Genomic DNA, 23,318 nt, shown 5'->3' with positions numbered 1-23,318 from the left:
CTATGTCTTGGGTATTGTAAATAAAGCTGCAGTAAACACAAGGGTGCATATATCTTTTCAAATTAGTATTTCATTTTATTTGAGTAAATACTCAGTAGTGGAATTATTGGATCATGCGGTATTTCTATTTTTCGTTTCTTAAGGAAACTCCATACTGTTTTCCACAGTGGCTGTACCAAGTTACACAATGTTATAGAATCTTATATATTCCATGGAATTTTTAACAGTACTTTTTTTATTTCAGAGCACGAATCACATTCCGAACACACAGGAATCTTCGTTTTGTTCACTAATATATCCCCCAGAGATAGGACTGAGCTTACATGATAGCAGGCACCTAATAAATATTTGTCAAGTGAATGTAAAACAGTCCTGCTTTTGAGTTTATTTGCAATTTACAGCTTCTAATGAGTGTCTCATGACCATCGGTGTCAGAATTACTTGGTGTAAGGCTCATGCAGCTCAGCTGGAAGGTTTTCTGCACTCTCAAGTGTGAGGGTCCCTGGCCTAGCTATAAAGGAAGCACACAGTCCCATTTAAAGACTATGATACTGAGCGCTGAGAGACAGGAGTAAGGATATAGTGGAAAGAGTCCTGGCTTGGCTGTTACTCTAGAACCAGGTCTGCTGGATAAGCATGGACAGGGCACGTAACTTTGTTGGGCCTCGTTTGGACAAATCTCTGAGATTTCTTTTTTTCTTTTTTTAAAGATTTTATTTATTTATTCATGAGAGACATGGAGACAGAGGGAGAGGCAGAGACACAGGCAGAGGGAGAAGCAGGCTCCATGCAGGGAGCCCGACGTGGTACTCGATCCCGGGTCTCCAGATTCACACCCCGGGCTGAAGGCGGTGCTAAACCGCTAAACCACAGGGTTAGCCCAATCTCTGAGATTTCAATCCAATAACTTTTTTTTTCTTTTTTAAACTTGAAGTATGATTAACAGACAGTATTATATGAGTTTCAGTATACAGTATGGTGATTCCACAATCTGTACATTCCTCGTGCTCATCAACATGAGTGATCCTCTTTGTCTATTTCATCCCTCCTGCCCTACTTACCTCCCTTCTGGCAACCACCAGTTTGTTCTCTGGATTTAAGGACCTGTTTTTTAGTTTGTCTTTTTTTTCTGTATTTGTTCATTTGTTGTGTTTCTTAAATTCCACATAGAAGAGAAATCATATGGTATTTGTCTTTCTCTGATTTATTTCACTTAATGTTAAACCCTTTAGGTCCATCCATGTTGTTGCAAATGGTAATTTTTATTTTTTATTTTTTTATTCTTCACAGTTTATTTAAAAAATTTTTTGAATAATAAATTTATTTTTTTATTGGTATTCAATTTGCCAACATACAGAATAACACTCAGTGCTCATCCCGTCAAGCACCCACCTCAGTGCCCGCCACCCAGTCACCCCCGTCCCCTGCCTTCCTCCCCTTCCACCACCCCTAGTTCGTTTACCAGAGTTAGGAGTCTTCCATGTTCTGTCTCCCTTTCTGATATTTCCCACTTATTTTTTCTCCTTTCCCCTTTATTCCTTTTCACTGTTATTTATATTCCCCAAATGAATGAGACCATATAATGTTTGTCCTTCTCCGATTGACTTATTTCACTCAGTATAATACTCTCCAGTTCCATCCATGTCGAAGCAAATGGTGGGTATTTGTCATTTCTAATGGCTGAGTAATATGCAAATGGTAATTTTTTATTACTGGGCTTTCTAAACCATCCCAACATTATCTAATCGCAGACAACTAGAGTCCCTAGCCAATTCTGGAAATTGTGCAATTCTCAACATCATCTTTAGTACCATCTAGGCTTTTGCTCCTAGAAAGTATTTTAGTAAGAACTTAATTTCCAATTATTCTCAGGAACTTTGCATAATTACACCACCGCATTCAGGCAACCTTAAGGAACATTTAGATCTCTTGGGAATATTATAAGCATTCCATCTCTGTTTCAAAAGTTAAAAGTACAACCCTTTTAAAGATTAGACCTTGCTGGCTGTTCCAAGAGGCCTGCTCTAAACTCGACAGAAGAGAATAGCTTACCTGGTGATGTGTGCCTTCTTTCTGGAACTTTGGTGCTCCGGAGTGATAAATTGCTGTCCTTCTCCAGGTTGGATGACTTTCTCTGAATTCCACTAGTGAAGAAAAAGCAAGAACTCTGTAACTTCACCCACATTAATTTCAGTTAGTTACAGTCATGTATTATGTGCCAGATTCCAGGTCTCTCGAAGGACTTGCAAATTTTTAATCTAACTTCCTAGGATTGTAATGGAAGAACTCACCTAACCATACACCAATGAATATATAAAATCTCCTACAAGGTAAATTTTTATTCAGAGAAAATGGTAGCTAGATGAGGTTTAAAATAGTTGTTTTTACTTTAATATTATAAAAAGAAAATTATTTTCAAAAGACATTAGAGCTAAATATTAAAAATAATCATGAGGTGTATATATATATATATATATTTTTTTCCTTTTGAAAAGATGATGGATCCCAAATAGATAATAGCCCAATAATGCTTCAGGTCCTAAAACAAACGTATGTTTATTTGTCAACCTCGTTAGGAAAACAAGTTTTATATGTTAAATTATAGCTAGCAAAATCAAATACCTGTAAGACAGATTCAAGGAAGAAAGGAAAAAACATACATTTATTGAGTATCTAGTCTATGCCATGCTCTGTGGCTGTTGTCATTATGAATGGCACCAGGTGTCAAAGGAATGTATAATGATGTGAGTAGATCTTTTATTGTACTGAATATATCAATGTGGTAATAATAGCATTGTGGTGCCAGGAATCTGCATGTCATGATCATGCTGGCTTTTGGAAAAAAAACATTATGAAACCTTTAGTAACCATTTTAAAAATTCACTGCCTGTTTAGTTGATTATCAAAACGGAGATAATCATATTTTCTTGAAAACTTGATATACCTAAAGTGCCTAAAATAAATATACATATTTCAAGGGTGAAATCAGTCCAGATGCCTGGATGTGAATACTTTTTGGAATTCCTAAAAGCTGGTGAATTTTGTGTAGTTGTTTATTAAAAAAAAAAAAAAAAAAGCTTACTTAAGATATATAAGGATGGATATAAAAATATAATAGTGAAAAAGCAAGAAGTTCTACTCACTTCTGTTGTTCAACTTAACTTCCTTTTCAGAAACAAGATCTGAAACATGGTTCCAGGGTACTTCGTAATTTGTAATTGGGTTTTTTTTTTTTTTAGTGTGTCCTTTTAGTAAAAATGATAAGAAGAGGTGATATTTGTTTTCATTCCCTAGTGTTTTTCCAATATTCTCTATAAAATGCACTGGTTGCTCCAAAAGTTCTGCATTCTTAATGTATATTTGAATTATTCATGACCATGACTGTATTCCCCTAAATCTTTTTATATTCCTTATGCTGACTATTTGGATGGGAAAACTGCTCAGATAAAAATAAGAACTGACCTGTACATTTTCCCTTCTCTCAACAGAAGTTTTAGAAAGTTTGAGAAAGTCGGTTTCACTTTTCTTTTACTCAATATATTTTTTTTTAGTTTAGCCTGAAATACTATAAGGAAGACTACTGAATATCAACACATTTTGAAAATAAAGGGGAAAACTGCCTTTATAAAAATTTTAAGGAATAAGGATAGCACCAAAAACCAAAGGAAGAACAACAAAGATCAACATGAGCAAAGAAGGAGCAAGAGAAAACAGAATAATACATGGGAATGGGAGAGAAAAATAGAAGAGGTGATAGGGAACTAAGAAAATGTGAGTTTAGAGAAGCAAAAGCTGCATCTACTAGACAGAGGACACCTTGCTCATCTTCCCACATTCAGAGAAGCACCCTAAAACTACTCCTTCAAGTATTCTTTAAAGACCAAAGAAAAATAAGCTCATCCCCTTCTGAGCAAGCAGCTGGCTCAGCAGGTCTGCATTTGCTCAACAGTAAAATGGCTGCTTCCAGACAAGGAACTATGGAGGCCTCTCTTCTAATAGCACCTGTCCTTGACCAGAAGGTACCCATGGTCACATGGTCACCCATGCATATATATTACAGGAGTGGGGAGGTGATCTCTCTCCTTGTGTGTGGCCTGGGTGTGCCTTTTTGCTGGGGTGAGAGATCAGGATATCTAGTGGGCTTTGCTGTTCAATGGCCGACAAATTCCCCCCAGTTTCATTTTGCATTTACAAAATGTGGTGTGATGGCATGTGGCCACTGCCACTGTACAACGGAAATTATTGCCTTTAAACTCTTAAAATGGAAACTACAAAATAAATGTACAAGAGAGCACTATGGGTAAAAAGATGAATTAAGGTCATATACTGAAATGCAGTTTACTTCCCCCAAGCAAACGTAATTAATTCTTTTAAGTCCCTATTAAATTACTAATGCAGGGCAGGAAGGTAGCCAGTACTACTGAATTAATGGTTGTCGCTGAACTTTCTCATTAGCATGACCACGCTTATAGACAGAGCACTATATGCTTCTCGGAATGATAGGTAAGAAACGGTATTCTTTCCATCATTTCAGAGAATTGAAGCACCAATTCATACTAATTTTTAGCGCATTGTGTTTATTTGTGTACCTATTCCTACTGCTTCTCCATTTTAGGCAATGACATCTTTGGAAGTAGGCACCATGTGTCATTCCTCTTTTTATTCCAAACACCTAGCACAGTATTAGACCATAAGATCAGATGGCTGATTAAAGAAAAAGAGGCAGTAATGCTGCCGGGGGCGAGGGGGGGTGTCAGAAAGTACTTTGGTGTTAGAAGATACCTTTGGAATCCCCGCTCTGCCATTTCCCTAAAACATTTCAGTCATTCCCTTTCTCATTTAGGAATGATATAACTACCTTGCAAGACTTGTGAGAACTACACAGGATGTGCTTATCGAGTGCCCCTCTGGGCTCTGTCATTACAGGCACTCGCCTATATTAACTGTCAAAGTACTCACAAAAAAAAAAGATGGCACAGACACAGCCCTCACCATCAGGATGGAGCTGGGGCCCTATCATACATCCAAAGTCTATATATAATCCCTCTGGAATACTAGAAACTTCAAGATCTCTGGACACCAAATGGATGTACCCTTATTTTTTCACAGATCTAGAGCCTGTAACCATTGGCTAGTGGGGTAGGACAAGGCAAAGGATCTCACCCAGGGTTCTGTAATCCCTTCTTCATTTTATTATTTATTTATAAGTTTACTTATAAAAGCAGTGCTTCATTTGTAGTGATGATCAGTTTTTCCCCTTCTTAAACTGTAAAATTCATCAGAAAAGACTACAGCGTACTTCACTGGCAGATGGGAGGATGCCTTCACATGGCGAGCACTGAATACTAGATAATGAGTATCATTTGGAAGAACAGATAGCTAAGGAAGCATATATATATATATATATATATATATATATATTTTTTTTTTTTTTTTTTTTTTTTGATAGCTTAGGCTGCCCTCCATTGTTGCGTACCTGTTTCTGCAAGGTCCTTAAAAGAGAAAGCATCCCGGAATGGTATGGCGGACAACGTTCCTACCATTTTCATTGATAAACTTGCCAACATTTATTCAATTCCCACTACATATAATGGAATAGTCAAATAAGGGGTTGAGATTATAATCCACTAATAATAATAGCTAAGTACAGACATGGGGACAATGGGAACACATGACAGGGGCTACTAAATCAGAGAGCTATCTAATTTGTTCCTTAGAGAGCAAGATTCTAGGATTACAACCTTAATTCAAGCCTCTTGCTATCTTAAAATTTTTCCTTCACCTGTTCACTAGACCAGTGGTTCTTAACTCTGGGCAATCTTGGCCCCCGTCCCAGCAGATGCTTGGCAATGACTAGAGACATATTTTTTGTTTGTCATATCGGGGGCAGGGGGTTGCTACTGTCATCTGGGGGTAAAGGACAGGGATGCTGCTGACCATCCTACAATGCACAGCACAACAAAGAATTACCTGGCCCCAAGTAGCAATAGTGCTGATGTTGAGAAACCCTGCAATACGCTATTACAGATTTATTCTGTGATGACTCATCCCCATTCCCACTCCCGACAATGAACTCAGGAGACTTAATCCTATTCAAGAACTCCAAAAGCTCTGAGGAAGTCTCAGAGGATCTATCTCATACAGAATATCTCTGGAAAGAATATTAAAGCAAATGCAAAACTTAGAAGCCCCCTGAATCCAGCATACAGGCACATGAGCCCGCACAATCCAACCACCTAGGTGGGGCAAGAAAGCCTTGAACTAAATTTCTAAGCGGCCCATGGTATAAGTAAACTACCTTTTATGGGACCCAGACATTTGTACAGTACCAAGGAGATGTCTAAGGGATTCTCCTATGATGGTGAGGAAGTAGATTCTGCCTCAGTGGCATTTATAGGTCTCTGTTTTGGGATGGAATTCAATAAAAGAAATAGCTCAGATTCAAATGTTAAATTTAAGATACTGGAAGGGAAACTAGGCCCAGAGTAGCTCTTACGTCTTCTCAGACATGTCTACCAACAGTAACATTTGTGAAATGTCACATTTATAGATATCATTATAATGGTGGAATTTATGCACTCATACTGGATGTCTATTTCCTGTGAGTGGGAAAGATTACCTGTGTAGGTGGTATCCATGTGTGCCATGGTAAATTTTGTCTATAAAAAGAATTGCTTTTAGGGAAGACACATATGTCAAGTCCTAGAAAGAAAATTCTGACATTCTTCTTTGCCTCTAAGGGTTAGTTAAACTTTTTTATATTTTTCCCCCTTTTTCCCAGAATAATCACACAGGTGTGTAGTGACACATGAAAAGAAGATGTGAGATGTGCTCTGGGCCAGTTCTGATCCCAGCTTCAGACAACATTCATTACTGACTTTTAGCTACAAATAAGACACAGTCTGGCACTGAGGCTTCCTTACTCATTTGATGCAACTGTCCCTCCTGGCTACTCCCAAGCAGATGTCATTCACAGGAAAAATCTTAGTTTTTTTCATTGTTTTCTTCTATATCATCTAATGTTCATTCTTTCAGGGTTATCTGTGCTTCAGATATAATCCCTGCCTCCTCATGTTCAAAATACATATCTTTTCTAGGTGGCCCAGTAACGAATCCAAAAATCTTTATCAGTTAAGATGTTAAATTTAAAAATGTCTTAATATGTTCCTCTGTCCCTGGTTATTTTTAGTATTCATAGGAGGGACTTTGGAGATCTAATATATATATCTAATATATATGAACTAACACCGTTCTAAAAGTTTCTAAAGGTTCTATGATGGACAGATGAGGAAATGTCTTAGGGGGGTAGATGCATATCAAAAACACACAGAATATGGTTGGAGACAACATCACAGTGTCTTTCAGGTGATACTACACAGATTATGTTTTATCTAGTCCTGAAACAGGTTGATTAATCTGGCAACACTACAAAGGAATTTATCATTTTTCTCCACCACTATTTGCTTATTCCTCCAAGCTACACAAGAGCCTTTATTTCTCTCTTTCATTAAATTCTGGGGTTCTATCTCTGTGGCCTATCCCAAATACAGCTTGCTCTAGTCTGGTATCCACCACCCTACCTGTCCTTAATGATCACACCCTTAAAGGCCTCTGGAGAATTCTCCAGACATCACCCCACCCAAACCTCTCTCCATTCCAATAACACGTCCCCCACCCCCCCCACTTTGTTGTCTCCTGTTCCGAGCATAGTGAGACCTAAACAAATACTCATCACGTTTCCCACATTATATGGTAATTTACCTGCTTATCTGTCTCTCTGTCTCTTTCTCTCACTCGTTTGTAAGTTTGTATAGAGCATAGGACAGGCCTTATTCATCTTCATACCTGCACCGACCTGCATAGTCTCCAGCACATGATACACATTCAATACATTCTCACTCAGTGAATTAACAATTTTGCCTGCATGGCAGTTAAGATATCCTCCCACTTTGCTAGATAAAATTTTAACCCTTGATTTTTACATGACCAAATGATTCTAAAATGGTTGCAAAATGGCTATGGATTACTAACAATATGAGACCTTTCATGTACAACTCACACCACCTTTATAGTCAAATGAGGACACACATCCATTCTATTTCCACTTACTTTACATTCCCAACAGTATTTTTATATCAGTTTCTAAACACAACCGTATTTTTCACCACTAAACAAAAGCCTTGGCATTTTAAAATCATCTGGGTAGCTCAGTTGGTTAAGCGTTCAACTCTTGATTCTAGCTCAGGTCATGATCTCAGGGTTGTGAGATCGAGGCCCATATTGGGCTCTACGCTTAGTGCAAAGTCTGGTTGTCCCTCTCTTCCCACTCTTCCTTGCGCTCGCACTCTCTCTCAAATAAATAAATAAATAAATAAATAAATAAATATCTTAAAAAAAATAAAAATAAATAAAAAATAAAAAATAAAATTATCCCTGAAAAACATATGGTTAACTATATTAAAAGTTGTGGATAAGCCAATAGAAGAAGAGGCATGAGATTGGAAACCACAGGTCATGGATGTGTGCTGGCAAGACAGAGATAGGAAGCAAATGCACAGAGGCAATTCTCCCATAGGATTTTCAGGAATGCTAAATCACTTCTCCAAATAATGACCCTGTGAGCTCTGGAGGATGATCTTCACCGTTCACCAATTGTGTGAACAATGGCACAGCCAAAGGCTCCCACTGCTCTGATGTATTCTTAAAGGCAGTGCAGAGGGAGGAAGGACCACAAGCGTAAATCTTGTGATGTTGGATCATCAGTTGTACAAACGAACGAGAAAACCATAAATGTAATGTTTCTTTTTCCAGACAGCTAGTTAAAGTTGATGCTGAGTATGGTGTTGGATTTTTATTTTAAAGCACCTCATCCTGAAGCACCTCATCCTGAAACTAATGCCTAAAGAGTATGAATTTAATAACAGAAAGATGCCGCCGATGAAAAAACATCAAAACACTTGGCAACTGACCAGCAAGTAGTGGCAGCAGCATGATCACGCCTTTAAGAAGAGCAGTCTATTAAAACAAACATGTTGGGCCTCTTTTGATGAGGCCAAAGATGGCATTTTCTTCCCTTCACTTGTAAGCAGAAAAAAAAGACTTTTATTTCTTAATGAAGCTACACTGGTGAATCTTCCTTTACCAAAGGGAAGCAATTTAGTGGAACTGCTTACCCAGTAGCCATGCCCCAATTTTGCTGCACGGCTGTATAAACCATAAAAGTTAATAGCATGGTGGGAAATATCATTAATGCAATTTTATTATTGTACATAATTTTCTAAATTAAGTTCCAATTATTTGGTAGTTTAGAGAAAATACTGAAAATACAGCAATATACAGTTTGAGCTAGACAAACTACCTGGGGGTTAGAATAAAACAAAACAAAAAAGCAGACATGGTCATCTGCCTAGAGAATCATCAACAGAAAATAAAATAAAGCTGGAATTTAAGTCTAGTTCCAAAACAAACTCAGTGGCTCATCTCAGGCAACTCTGAGTGTGGTTCTCTATGATATCACACAGAAAAATACTCTTTTTTGGGAAGGTACATTTATAGTCTTAGATAGTGTTAACAATTTCCCTCATTGTAACTTAGTTCTTCATGAAAAAAAAAAAAAGATACAAAGATGACAGCCCCAGGTAGAGCTGCAATCCAATTTGTTAATAAAGGACATTAATATTTCCCATGTCTTCTCTAACCCTCTATTCATGAAGTGTCTATCTCAGGAACAATCTCTTCATGAAGATCTACTGGATTATTTTACCTGAAGCTCTCTCTAGGGGCGCCTGGGTGGCTCAGTCGGTTGAGTCTGCCTTCAGCTCTGGTCACAATCCCAGGGACCTGGGATTGAGCCCCACATGGAGCTCCCTGCTCAGCAGGGAACTGCTTCTCCTTCTCTCTCTGCCTCTCCCTCTGCTTGTGCTTGCACACACACACTCTCTCTCCCCTGCTGTCAAATACATAAATAAAATCTTTAAAAATCCCCAGCTCTCTCTACTTTTAATATGGAAGGTGCCTTCCTTCAGCATCCTTCTGGTACTCTTCATCACACTCTCCCATCATGATGATATATTATATTACATATATTATATTATATCATATATAATATATATTCCCTTTCCTTTTTTTTTTAAAAAAATATTTCCTTTCCTATTAGAATACAGGCACAGATCATGTGCCTAATTCACTACTTACATGGGGACCACAGGCCATCTATGAATTCATTGAACAACCAAGATGTCATGCTTCCATCTTAGCTCTATTCTGATTACACGAGAGGGCACAGGCTCTTGTTAGCTCTTGGTCTCATTGCAGAAGTAATGCAACTGGTGCTAGTTGAGGTAATGCTTATATACACTTAGAACATGCTGGTTTCAAACACAATATGCCATATCATCTCCCCGCTTAACACTTTCCAATGGCTTCTCGTAATAAAATAAAATGCAAATCCCTTCCCTTTCCCTATATGCTTAGTTCTGCATTCCTCACCCCTTGTATCCTTTCTCACTGTTTTAGCAGTATTAACCAACTTTCTGTTCCTCTAAATGGTCAGGTTTATCCCCATCTGAGGATTATTTGCTGCTTTGCCTAAAACATTCTCTTCACATGCTGTGGCTGGTCTCTTCCTGTCCTTGTTGGTCTCGACCCAAATGCCACCTGCTAGCAGAAGCCTTCTCCTGCCACCCTATTAACTTCCTACCTTACAACTTCTAGCCCATAACCTGCTTTCCTTTATTGCTAGCACACTAGTAATTATGCTATCTATTTATTCGATTGCTCTTTTTTTTGTTTTGCTTGCTTTTTCATTAGAATGCAAGTAACAAGAGTAGAGGATTTGTCTGATTCACTTCTGAGTCACAGGGCCTAAAATAGTGCCTGGCACATCGAAATTTCTCAGTCATTATTTCCTGAGTAAATTAATAAATGAATGAAGAACCTGAGAATATTTTAAGCTTTAAGATTCATTAACTTATTGAACCAACAAAACCAATATGAATTAGCAACTCGACAATTGTGTTTTCTAAGCCACTGCCCATGATAATTCTTGATATGTTTATATTTTATGCTAAACAGCTTGCAGTTGTTCTCTCTTAAAATATTTGATGAACAAAATAAAATCATGATAATAATGTTAATAGAGAAATAGTGTTAAATGCCAAGGAAGTTAAATTAAAATTTCAGAATAAAATATCTCTGATTAGAGATAAATGTAATATTCCCTTGAGAAACACTTTTAAAAAATCTCTAGCCAGAATTATCTCATGGTCGATTCAGATAACAATACTGTTTTCAGTTCTACAGACAGGTGGGTTCCTGGGAGTCTCTTTAGGTTTAGAATCCCAAGACAGAAAATTGAGATCATAATCAGGTTGTAAATGGTCTAGATTTCCTATCATTATTCTTCAGCTGCCTCTCACACCATAAAATAGGACACGTATTAACCTCATTTAAGAGTTGTTATTTATTAAGTATACTTTCAACTTTATTACTTTGATCTCTAGAACTTTATTCATTTGAAAGAGAGAGACAGAGACAGAGAAAGCACGAGTCAGGGGAGGGACAGAGGGGGAGGAGAGGGAGAAGCAGACTCCCCACTGGGTGTGGAGCTAGATGTGGGGCTTGATGCCAGGACCCCGAGATCATGAGCAGGAGTCAGATGCTTAACTGACTGAGCCACCCAGGTGTCCCCAATTTCTAGAACTTTAATTTCCATATTTGCATCTCCTGGTTTCCATTGCATCTGGAAGTACCACGTAGAGTAATATAAATATATCATGCTTCCAAGATATAATGCCCCTAACATTGCCCTGTATCTGAACTTTGTGATCAAGCTTAGGACAATGTGTCACTGACAATTTGAGATGGAAAAGAGAATCTTTGAGGAAAGTTGAGGAATGCCTTGGCTACCTAGCTTAAAAAGCAAAGTTTGGATATTCATGCCAAGTAAATTATGCTTAATCCCATTTAAACATGGTAATTCCAGTGTGTATCCAACCTGTTCATTCATATTTAGATCACCACATTTGCAGATATATAAAGAAAATAAAGTTGTATGTCTAACCCAGAATGGCTTTCTGAATATCTCTTAAGGAAACAAATTCGAATCTTTCAAAGACAACTAAACATAGTTGGGAAGTGCCCCTACCTGCCCTTAAATAGCGCATCATCAATTCCTTTCCTACGAAGCAGATCTTGTGGCCCATACGGTGTGTCTTTGCATTTAGAGTCTGTGTCACAGAGTAGGGTTTGCAGGAACGGGAAGAAGCCAGTACTAGGAAGGTTTCGAGGTGCAAGGTAACCTGAAATTTAAAAACAAAAAAAACAATAATTACATCACTGTGGCATTTGCCTGGGAAGGGAAGGGAGTGTAGTAACTCTATTTTGTGAAATTACGTCTTGTATTATGACTCTCTGGGTCCACTATATATCAAAAGATATAAAAATGTCTTTTGCCCTACAAATTTCTTTTCCTGGAATTAGCTGCAAGAATGTCTGCTAGAGTGTTTTAAAAATAAAGCACAGTTTATCTATATGGTAAAACACAATGCAGCTAATAAAAATGTTGTCAAATAATATAGAAAATGTTTATAATATTTTGCTAATTAAAATGACAAGATCAGAAAACAGCATGACCAGAAAAGTTATAATCTTTAAAAATTATGTAAATATATGTATATTTAAAACCCAGAGGGATTTTCTTGGAGCTATATTTCACATGATTTTTGTTTATTTTCATTTAATTATACAGTAGCTATTTTTTCCCCCACAATGTACATGTCTTCTTTTGTTATCAAAGTCATTATAAATGCAGCCAATCTTCTAGATACTGGGAAATACTTTTGGTCTTCTCAAAATTTAACATAACAGATAGAATAATTATTCTATACACACAATATTTTTTCCTATTTAAAAACCAATAATAATTGATTAAATAAATCTCCCAAATTAAGATCACAGAAAACAAGAACTGCAAAAGTAAAGGGTTTTGTAACCTTTAACATTTGTTTTATAAAATATGATGATGGCATATATGTGTCAAGAAATAGGCAAACTGCAAAACAATCTTTTTGTAATTAAGTCTAATATTAAAACACTAGGTTCCTCTTTTGGGGAGAATATGAAAACAATGAACCTTCAAAAAAGGCAGGTTTAGAAAAGATAAGAGTAACCTCCAAACTGAGGACTAAAAAGCAAAACCTTAACTTCATGAATCTGTCAAAAAAAGGTGTCAGTACAAGTCTGTTTTCATTGTAAAAAGAAAGAGAAAAGGTTAAAAAAAAAGAAAATAGTATGAGCAACAGGGCAAAGTAAGCATTAATAGATTAGCAGAGGAAGTGGTAGAAATTTGATCTTAGTAATTTAAATACAGCTCTACATACAGAAAATTGGAAATAAAAGTGAAGGGATAATAAGAAAGTTGGCCAGAAGTAAAGAGGGGGAAAAAAGGAGATGGGAAGATGTTGTACTGTTGACTTTGAAGATGCAGGAAGAAGCCAAAAGCCAAGGTAAGCAGGTGACCTGTTAGAAAAGGCACGGACACAAATTCTCCTAGAGCCTACAGAAGAAATGTAGCCCTGCTGACACATTCATTTTTAACCTGGTAAAGTGAAATTTTAGACTTTTTATCTCCAGAACTATAAAATAATAAGTTGGTGGGTTTTTTAAATTGAAGTATAATTGACACACAATATTATATCAGATTTGGGTATACAACATAGTATACCCAACACAGTATTTTGACACTTAAATACATTATGAAATGCTCACCACAATAAGTCTAGTTACCATCTGTCACCATAAAAAGTTGTTATAATATTATCGACTATATTCCCTACACTGTACTTTACACATCTCCATAACTTATATATTTTATAACTGGAGGTTTGTACCTCTAATCCCCTTCACCTATTTCGCCCATCTCCCAACTCCACCACTAAATTACTTTTTAAACCACTAAGTCTGTGGTTTGTTAGAGAAGCCACAGGCAACTAATACATGAAATACGACTGGTATGAGTTACAGTTTTGGGAATTCAGAAGAAATTGGAAAAACTTTAAATCCACCAAACTATTCACCACTACCTTCTGAGCTGCATCGCTTCCTGACACCAGAAAGACCAGCGTTTCTCCTAACATTAAACCCAGTGAAAACTTCACTGGGAAGTGGACCTCAACTGGGTTTTTTTGTAGCGCAATTCCCTGGATGAACTAGCGAGTAGCAGTTAGCTCTTCACATCACCTGTCTACCACAATTCTGCCACAGTGGACTGCCTACAGCAAGACCTTCACAATTCTGCAGTGGAATTTCACCATTGATGGTGATCTACCCTACACCACACAGATCCCAATGGCAGCCGCTCTCCCAGAGGGCAGGTCTGCAAATGGTCTAAGTCCTATTTGATCTCAAACACAGGCAGTGGCTCCTTCGAATGGAAAGCACACAGCAGGGCAACAGAAGCAGATGACTCCTTTGCTGTCCGCCACTTATCAAGGTGATGGTATAGCTGAGCCACACAGTGCTGAGAACACCAGCCCACGAGAAGCCATATCACAACAAGAAGAGAAGGGAAATAAAAAGGGAAAAGACATCACAGGAAGGGGATCTGAAAGAAGGTGGCCTATTACATCCAGTTTTAGTTTCTCTGACATTGATCATAACCTTCAAATTATTAGAGAGGAATCTGGAAGCATTTAAACCCACAAGATTCCTCACGTGATTACTACAGATTTGTCTATTTTATAGGAAAATCCATCACAGGGTTTCTTTAAAAACGTTTTAAAAGTCCCTACAATATTCAAAGTACAGACAGCTCACACCTCACACAGATTTTTCTGATAACTGATATTTAATTTTTTAAAAAGAGTTTTAATATTTATTATTTGACAGAGAAAGAGAGAGTACAAGCAGGCAGAGCAGCAGGCAGAGGCAGAGGGAGAAGCGGGCTCCCCACTGAGCAGGGAGCCCATTGTGGGGCTCGATCCCAGGACCACGACTCAAGCCAAAAGCAGACACTTAACTGAGTGAGCCACTCACGTGCCCCTGATAACTGATATTTAACTTGTTAAAATGGGTTCATGCAAATGAGGAATTGGTTTAGGTGTGCACATGTTTTAATAAACAGTGCCACGCACAGCATGGACGGCCTGCATTATTTATTTTACCATGACCTTTTAACTAAGAACCATACACTCATTAAGATAAGGAAGTCTGTTGCAACAATAACTGACTTATTAAGCATCCACTTATTCACCATAATTTGGTAGGAATGTGACATACATTTACGTCACATCCTGCTTTGATATCCATAATATGGTTTCTCATACATGTCAACTTTTCACATAATCTGGAGATCCTCTAAAACTAACAAGTCAGAATTAAATATAATTAAACTTTATTTAGTAGTCTTCTTAGCGGGAAAAAGTGGATTTTTTCCCCCCATCTTCTACCCATCTCGGTTACTTTTGTGTCAGGAAGTAATAACCACTCAGAGCAATGGTGGAGTCAAACCATCACACGTTTTAAAGAGCTGCTAATTCTAAGTTGAACTCATTCTATTCTGAAGGTGTCTCTGGCACTTTCAGGTTCCAAAATTGTGTTTCTCTTTATATCTGTAAATGCTAGGGTGCGGGAAAAAGAGAAACATTTCTCTTTCCCTCACAGGACTTCCGTGCAGCAAGCATGAAACATGCAAAGTTAGGGCTAAAAATTGGTTGCCCATATTCACAGCCAGAGCACAGATTTAAGGACATAAGTAGAGGAAGATCATAACTATGCAAACTACAGTACTACTTGCAGGTTAAAAAAAACAAACCCAGACCTTAGGGGCTTGGGATGGAGTAGTAAAGCAAGATAAATTTCTTGATATCATGATTCCCAAAGGTCTTAAACTTAGGACAACATTCATGACTATCTCCAGGAGAAAAACTTTTGAAGAACTTGCAATGTCATGGGGAAATTGGGCCAGAAGATGCTAGCATATTCTGAGAGTGAGGTAGGTGAGTAGTAAGCAAGATCCCAATTTACCTATGGGTTGGTTTCTTAGGGCCTCCATGCAGAGGCAGTGAAGTGGTCTGAGCAGCCACCCACTGGTGGGGAGAAGTTAGTCTCATAAAATAGACACAGTCAACATTACCTCCATAATAATAGCATTGCCAGATTCCAACATTATTTCAGGGAGTTGAATCAAACCAAACTATAAAACATTTTAAGGAATAAGCCATTAATTAGCTAAGTTTTTAATTAAATCAGATTAAGTTTTCATTGTTTTAAGAATGAAACTGGCATTATAAAAAGATCTAGTTTTAAGAATTTAAAAAAACAACTCTGTAAAGAATTGTGCTATCAACCTATACATCTGTGTTCACCTATAAAGGGGATCAGGTTTGGTTTTCCTTTCCCTTTCTTCACCAAATTCCGTACTTGGAACAATATTTAAATGACATAATGTGAGATTAGAGCAGGGGTTCTGAAAGCTCAAATCTTGGACCAAGAGCAACAGCACTGCCTGAGAACTTGCTAGAAATGCAAATTTGAGATCCCATCCCAGATCTACTTACTCAGAAATTCAGGGAAAGGGGTTCAGCACTCTTTATTTTAACATGCCCTCTAGGTAATTCTGATGCACACTAAAGTTTGCCAGCAATAGGATTAGATTATAAACTTTTTTGCAGGAGAGTCAAATAATGAATATTTTTAGCTGTGAAACTCAACTGTCTTCATCATAGTTATTAAATTCCTTCAATGTAGTATGGAAGCAGACATACACAGTGTACATTAATGGGCCTAACTGTATTCAAATAAAACTTTATTTACAAAAAAAAAAAAAAAAAGGCAACAGACTAGGGTTGGCCTTACAGGCTCTATTTTCCTGATCCTTAAGAGGATGACCTTTTACATTTGTCCCCTCCCTCTCCTGCCTTGCTCACTTCTTATTTTCACATCTTCCCCATCCTTCTTTTTCTCTTTTTCCATCTTATCTAATTTACTTAATATTCCTTTTCCTGTATTTCTCAATATTTTATTCTTTCCTTTCCACTGAACATCCCTCTCTTTTGATTTCTTTTTCCTGCTACTCCCTTCACCAACTCTTGTATCTCTTTACTCACTGGTACAGCCAAGAATGCACATTGCTCCCAATATCTTCCCTTACTTTTTTCCCTTTTTCACCTCCACAGAAGGATTTTGCACCCTTCCATAATAAATTCAGGAGCACATTGCTCATTGGCACTATCCACAGAAGTGCTGTTTTCTATTTACTGTATTATTAAAGAAAGAAATGTCACTCTCTTTTCAACAATGAAGCTACTTCCATTTGACATCATTAGGCTTAGGAAACATTCTGTAGGCTACCTTGGTGACATTTGTAGATATTATAATAATGGTAGATATTGGAGAATTTCCACTGCGTTTCTTTGTGTTTTTCTCAAAGCAGGTCAGAACCCAACCTAGACGATATTTTGTGTTTCCAGGTGAAAAGAATTTGGTCTTTACTCCAGTAAAGAAATGATGTACCTTGAAAGGAAATTCTGACTTTAAAATATGGAGTTATTCATTTTGGGTGTTATATTTTTCTTAACTTTTTACATACAGGGTCACATTAGCAGAATACATATCAGGACTTCTGATCAATTAAATGATAAGTCTCCTCATGAAACACCACAAGAATTTCTCATCATGGCAAGAGTACAAAATGAGACAAACATATCTAGAAATGAACATCACCGATAAACAATCAAATAACCAGATAAGAGTAAAGAAAATATGAGAAAGGAAATGAATCTAAGAAGGATATTTGTAATAATTTATTAAAGTAAGTCTTTTTTATTCTTATAATTTTTCAGCAAATTCTGTTCTCAATAACATTTTTAAAGATATAATTAAAATGTATACGACATAACCCTAGCCTTTTAAATTATTTTATGACATTATATCAAGAGCCCATAAGACTGCCCTTGTTCTTCACTTGAACTTTTCATTTAGAGGAGAGAGCTGATCCCTGGGGGGAGGTGTCCTATTCCCCACTTATCACCAGGTAAACTCAAATACACTGACTCTTCCTAATTCTAATCCCTCTGAATGAAGGCTTTGTTTTTGTTTTTTAAAATCTTTGTGGCCCAAAGAGACTTTAGTCTAGGGATTAATACTGATATGACTTTGAATCTTCAGGTAAAGTCACTAGCTCAATAAAATCGCACTCTCTGAGAGACTAGATAAAGAACAAGCTACTTGAAAGAAAAATCTTTACATAGTTCTTAGCACAATGCTCAACGTAGTACAAACAATTATTAACTATATGAATGAATGAATGAGTGAACAAACCCCTGAAGGTCACAGAAAGACTGTATGATTTAGGACTTTAACATAATATACATCTTTATTATTTATAGGGCAAATTTTCAAATTTTATCCCATATTACAGTAAGTTCAATAGATAATAGATATTGTAAATTCAATTGATAATAAGTACAAAGGATAATATACTATTGCATCATATTCATGTGCCTTATTAAAAATAAAAATGGATAAACTGATATTGATAAAACCAGTAATACTTATTGTTTTAGGCTCCTTAGATTTCAGTTTCTTTGCAAATCTAGTAAGTACACATTGACATCTGTAATATCAACCACTGAAATTTTTATCCACAGAGAGAATCCATTCATAATCTATTCAGAATATTTACCAAACAGACACTGTGTGTCTGCCCCTGAGTAAGGTGCTAAGTAAAGGTCATTCTTCTATTTTTTTAAAATTACAAATATTTCATTTAAACATCTTAAAAATTAATTTCTAGGTTATGTGTGTGTGAGAAAGAGAGAGACAGGGAGAAAGACCATCCATTTTCAAAGCTCATCACACTTTCATTATATAATATGCATACAGAAACCATTGTTTTCCTAACCTGTCAGAAATATAATGTATAGAAATTGCATATGTTTGAGAATAAATAGCAAAACATCGGTAAGAGAGGAACCTTCCTGTTTTTTGGAATAAACAATGATCATTTCATACAACTCCATGGCAGTCCTATAGGATCAGCAGGGCAAGCGTGATGCCCATTTTGCAGATAACCTCAGAGAGACCAAGCAATTTGCTTAAGGTCACCTGAAAAGTTAAGTGCCAGAGTTACATGATATATGACAATAAAGAACACAACCTTCTGTTCAGCTAAGTTTCAGCATATCTTGGAGTGAGCAGACTGAGAATTTGAAAAACCGGTACCACTTCTGGTTTTGATGCTGATTCATTGTATCACCAGGGGGAAGTTAACCTCTCCATGTCTCTATTTCCACATTTACCAAATGGAGGATAATGGGCCTTGCCACCTCACAGGGCACAAGGAAGATTAATCAGATAACTTGTGTAAGGAACTGTGACAACTAGAGAGGGAAGGCCGTGAGGAATCATCGCTGTTGCATCATGTGTATAATTTACCAGGCAGTGACCAGGGCTGTGCTGCTCCACCTGGTCTCCCATCTCTGTGTCTTGAACCAATGAATGGTTAGGAGTATTGCATGATTGCTTCTCTCCCTAGTAATTCATAATAGGCACCTATATCACCTGCTACAGTGCTTCAATTACTGCGTGCTCAGTGGGTGTGGCACCATGATACATTCTTCCTAATTCTCCCCAGGCAAGTCTTGCTCCTTCATACAGGTGCTTTTCCAAGTTCAAATCCTTTGGCAAAAAGGTAGACTGTTTCTGGCAATGAGAGTTGCGACAAGATGCTTAATCCTTAAAGCAGAGGGTGAGAGGGTCCTATACTCAAAAGATTGGCATCTTTGGATGCCACAGAGAAGAAGAACAAACCTTGGGTCATTTGACATGGTGTCCTACATGCTGGGATCTTTCCCACATTCCTCAGTGTTGTCTCTAAATACCACAACCAACAGGTTTTGAAATGTAAAAAAAAGTATCCCAGAGAAGATAATTTGGGGACTCTGCTACAAAACTGCAAGTGCTATACAAGGTACGAAAAGATTCTTGCCCTTTTTCTATATTTGGCTTTTTACTATTATTATTTTTTTAAGATAAAGGGTTGAGGGGCTTTAGACTCAGGACATTGCTATCTCTTTGGATATTATCCCTTTGATCCTAAAGTGCACACGTGAACTGATGGTCAACCCAAAGGGCTCCATAACCCATCTTCCTTAGTTTCCAGAGGACAATGTGCCTCCTTTCTTTCTGAAGGTTAAGGAGACCCTGTTGGGTGATGGGTTCCAAAGACCATGGCTTGATTTATTTAAATTGTAAACAAAATGATTTGATTCAAGGTGAGGAGACATCATTGTAATACATACATGCTGGATTATAAACTCCCACATGGACTGAATCTGGAGTTTAAAAACACTCACTAATACTATTAAAAATATTTGCACTTGGCAAGGAATAGTGAGTCTTGGCTCTTCCTGGGTGAGTAGGGTCCATCAGACAAGACTAACAGAAGCCAGCGAAACTTGTCTATCAGCAACAAAGATGCACAATTGCATTTTTAAAATCTTCCTTGCCATGGCCATTTGCAAACAGAATCTGGGCAACTGTTTTATTTCCTTCTAAATCTAAAGTTAAAAGAAAAATGAACGCTAGATCTTTGTTCCATTGTGGAACCTTGTTCCTATAAAACTTGGTCTTCTAATTCTTCTTAGATATGGCCAGCTAGAAAAGTACCTAACAGCTTTTGGGCAGGGCTGATCTGAAGCTGGATCCACACTGGTATGGCTGGGTTGACTGCTAAGGTCAAGAAGACCTGACACCAGTGGGATGAGAGCCACTGTGCTGCACCCCATCAGTCACAGATTTTCTTGAGACATGACCCTCTCCCCTTCCACAAATCCAGTGACATCTGTTAACACCTAGCAAAGGGTGGTGGTACTTCCTCCAGTGCCACCACATTCATTCTGATTTGTCAAGGAAGTGCTGCACTAATTGTTACCCACAGTGATCTCACTCAGGCGTCTAGGTAGTTAAGTCACAAAATCTGCACTGGGGGATAAACTGAAGAACCGATTCTTCTCTCATCATGGTGGTCTCCAACGTGATGGTGGGGTTCGGGGGAGCAGGGGAGGATAAGCATTTCCATAAACCAGGTTCTGGGGCTACATGAGTTTAGGAAACTGAGCTCCATCTCCTGTTCTGGGAAAGCCAGAGTACATAGCATATTAAAGATTCTGAGAAGTTTTTCAGTAAAAAATCTGAATAACTTTGGTTAATTCCACATTTCCACAAATGTGAATACAGAATATTAATTCTGATTTTTTTCTTTCTCTTCCTGTTTTACTTAAGATTCCTGGGAAAGATATTCCATGAGGCACACTTTGGAAAATAGTGCCTTTACCATGATCTCACATATTCCCAACTGAAAAGGAACCTGGAACTAGAAATTTATTTATTCTCCCCAGGAGGGAACTTTTACCATAAAGAAGTATTTGGCTTTGAGCCTTGATGTGCTAGAACTTACTTGTATACAGCCACCTTACTAACTTGGCCTAAATACAGTAAGCAATTCAACAAGCCCCTTAGTATTTATTTGTGAAAGTCCGTTACAACTGTCCTCTGACTATTTGTGGAAGTCCTTCAGTGAAACTTGTTTAAGACAATCCTTAGGGAAGGGGAATTTCATTCCAGAAGGATTTGGGAAACCTTATAAAAGTACACCCTCTAAATGGGAAAAAATAAGGTAATGAAGAAATCAGAATAAGAGCAAACAAACTTAGGAAAGAATTAATCCAGCACAATAATAAGTGCCAAAGGTATGTGTATTCTTAGAGGTTGGCTGCAAATTTGAATCTGAGTGTCCTAAGGAACACAGAAACAATCATTTAGAAAGTCCCAAAATAAAATAAAACTAAATAAATGTATAGGGGGAGGTACCAGCTTTTCTTATACAGAAAGAAATCATACCCGTCAGGCACCAGGAACTTCAGTGGGTCTTAGTGTTTTTGCCTCCATCCAGAAAAGGAGCACCAGTAAAAGTGACTCATCATCCTAGTGATCCATCCCTAATGGGAAGTGAGTGACCTGTCTCAAAGCTGTTTGTCCTAGGAGGCAGACTGGGGAGAAACCGAGGTGCCATTCTCCCTTTACCACCTAGGAAAGGGGTCCATTGCCAAGTCAGGGCACCGTGATCGTGGGACGGGATGCAGAATATCAAACAAGACCATGACAATAGTGCAAAGTTGTTTGGGAGTTAGCCAGAAAAATGTCCCCTTCAACTTGTCTCCCAAATATTTGCCTCACTGACATCTCGACTAAGTTCTGAGTCATTACCACAGCTACATGTTGGGAGAAATTTTAGGAATTACTCTAGTGAGTAAAGCACCAGGCAGGAGCAAGAGTTAAAAAGCATCCTTCTAATCCTAGCTTTGCAAATGATTTATTATGCAACCACGACCCTCTACCTTGAGTCATTTCCTCACTTATGCAGGAAACATAAATCTGGACTATCCATCCATCACAACTATTACAAGTAGAAGAATCTCCTGTAAAAGGAGATTAGCCATGCTGAAGTATTAAGCACTTAACATAAGATGAAAATTATGTTTGGAAATTAAAATGTGATCTCAGTAACCCATTAAGAGTAATGATATGGAGAAAAGAATTTTAGTAATTACCCCTAGAAAGGTATGTTACTAACAACTATTTTTTTCATTCAGAAATCTGATTCAGTTATCCCAGAGAATTATATGTGTTACAGTGTAAAAATAAAAGCCAGTGAAGTTTTGCTAGGAACATTGTGCAGGAAAAAAAAGAAAGTCCTATAAACACAGAAGCTTAGTAACATCTCTAATTCAACAGATGGTCTATTCACTTGGGAAGAAAAGGGTCTGGTTTCGGATCCTATCACTTCTCAACAGCTTGTGTAATATTTATGTCTTTGGTATTCATATTGCGTCTATTTACAAATGATACGTGTGACAACCTGCCAGTGGAAAATGTATGTCGCAACCTTTTCCTTCAAGCAACGCTGCTGACAGGTAGCAACCTCATCTTCTTGTCAGACTTGACTTTCTCCTAAACCAGAGATTCTCTTACCAAGACCTCTGCCAATCACAAAGAGACAATTTAAGTGACCTGTGGCTTGCTTTGCAACCACAACATATTACTGGTCTTTTCTCTCCTTCTATGTAAAACAACTTTTCATCAAACCACTTTTTTGTCACTAGGAAGAGAAAAGAAAGAAAGCAGAGAAAAATCCCCAGGGGGTATTTTGTAGAGGGAAAAAAAAAATGCTAACATGGCAATTAGTATTTTCTGTTTTTTTTTTTCTAAGAAAAAAAGTTTTTTTTTTTTTCTAAAAAAGGAAATATTTCAGAAAACTA

General features: G+C 37.5%; 1 protein-coding gene across 2 annotated transcripts in view; it reads right to left on the bottom strand.

The window, feature by feature from the left end:
* The window catches only part of ABCA12 (ATP binding cassette subfamily A member 12), a 275,603-nt gene that overhangs the window by 105,384 nt on the left and 146,901 nt on the right, over nucleotides 1-23,318 (bottom strand). For both annotated transcript variants that reach the window (XM_077884812.1, XM_077884813.1), the window contains 2 exons: nucleotides 12,146-12,299; nucleotides 2,053-2,144 (listed from right to left, as the gene is read on the bottom strand). In XM_077884812.1, the coding sequence (XP_077740938.1) occupies nucleotides 2,053-2,144; nucleotides 12,146-12,299 (246 nt within the window). The remainder of the gene's footprint in view (nucleotides 1-2,052; nucleotides 2,145-12,145; nucleotides 12,300-23,318) is intronic.

This window comes from Canis aureus, chromosome 36 (genome assembly GCF_053574225.1).
Source record: "Canis aureus isolate CA01 chromosome 36, VMU_Caureus_v.1.0, whole genome shotgun sequence".
Taxonomy (NCBI): domain Eukaryota; kingdom Metazoa; phylum Chordata; class Mammalia; order Carnivora; family Canidae; genus Canis; species Canis aureus.
This window is presented reverse-complemented; position numbering and strand designations above follow the sequence as displayed.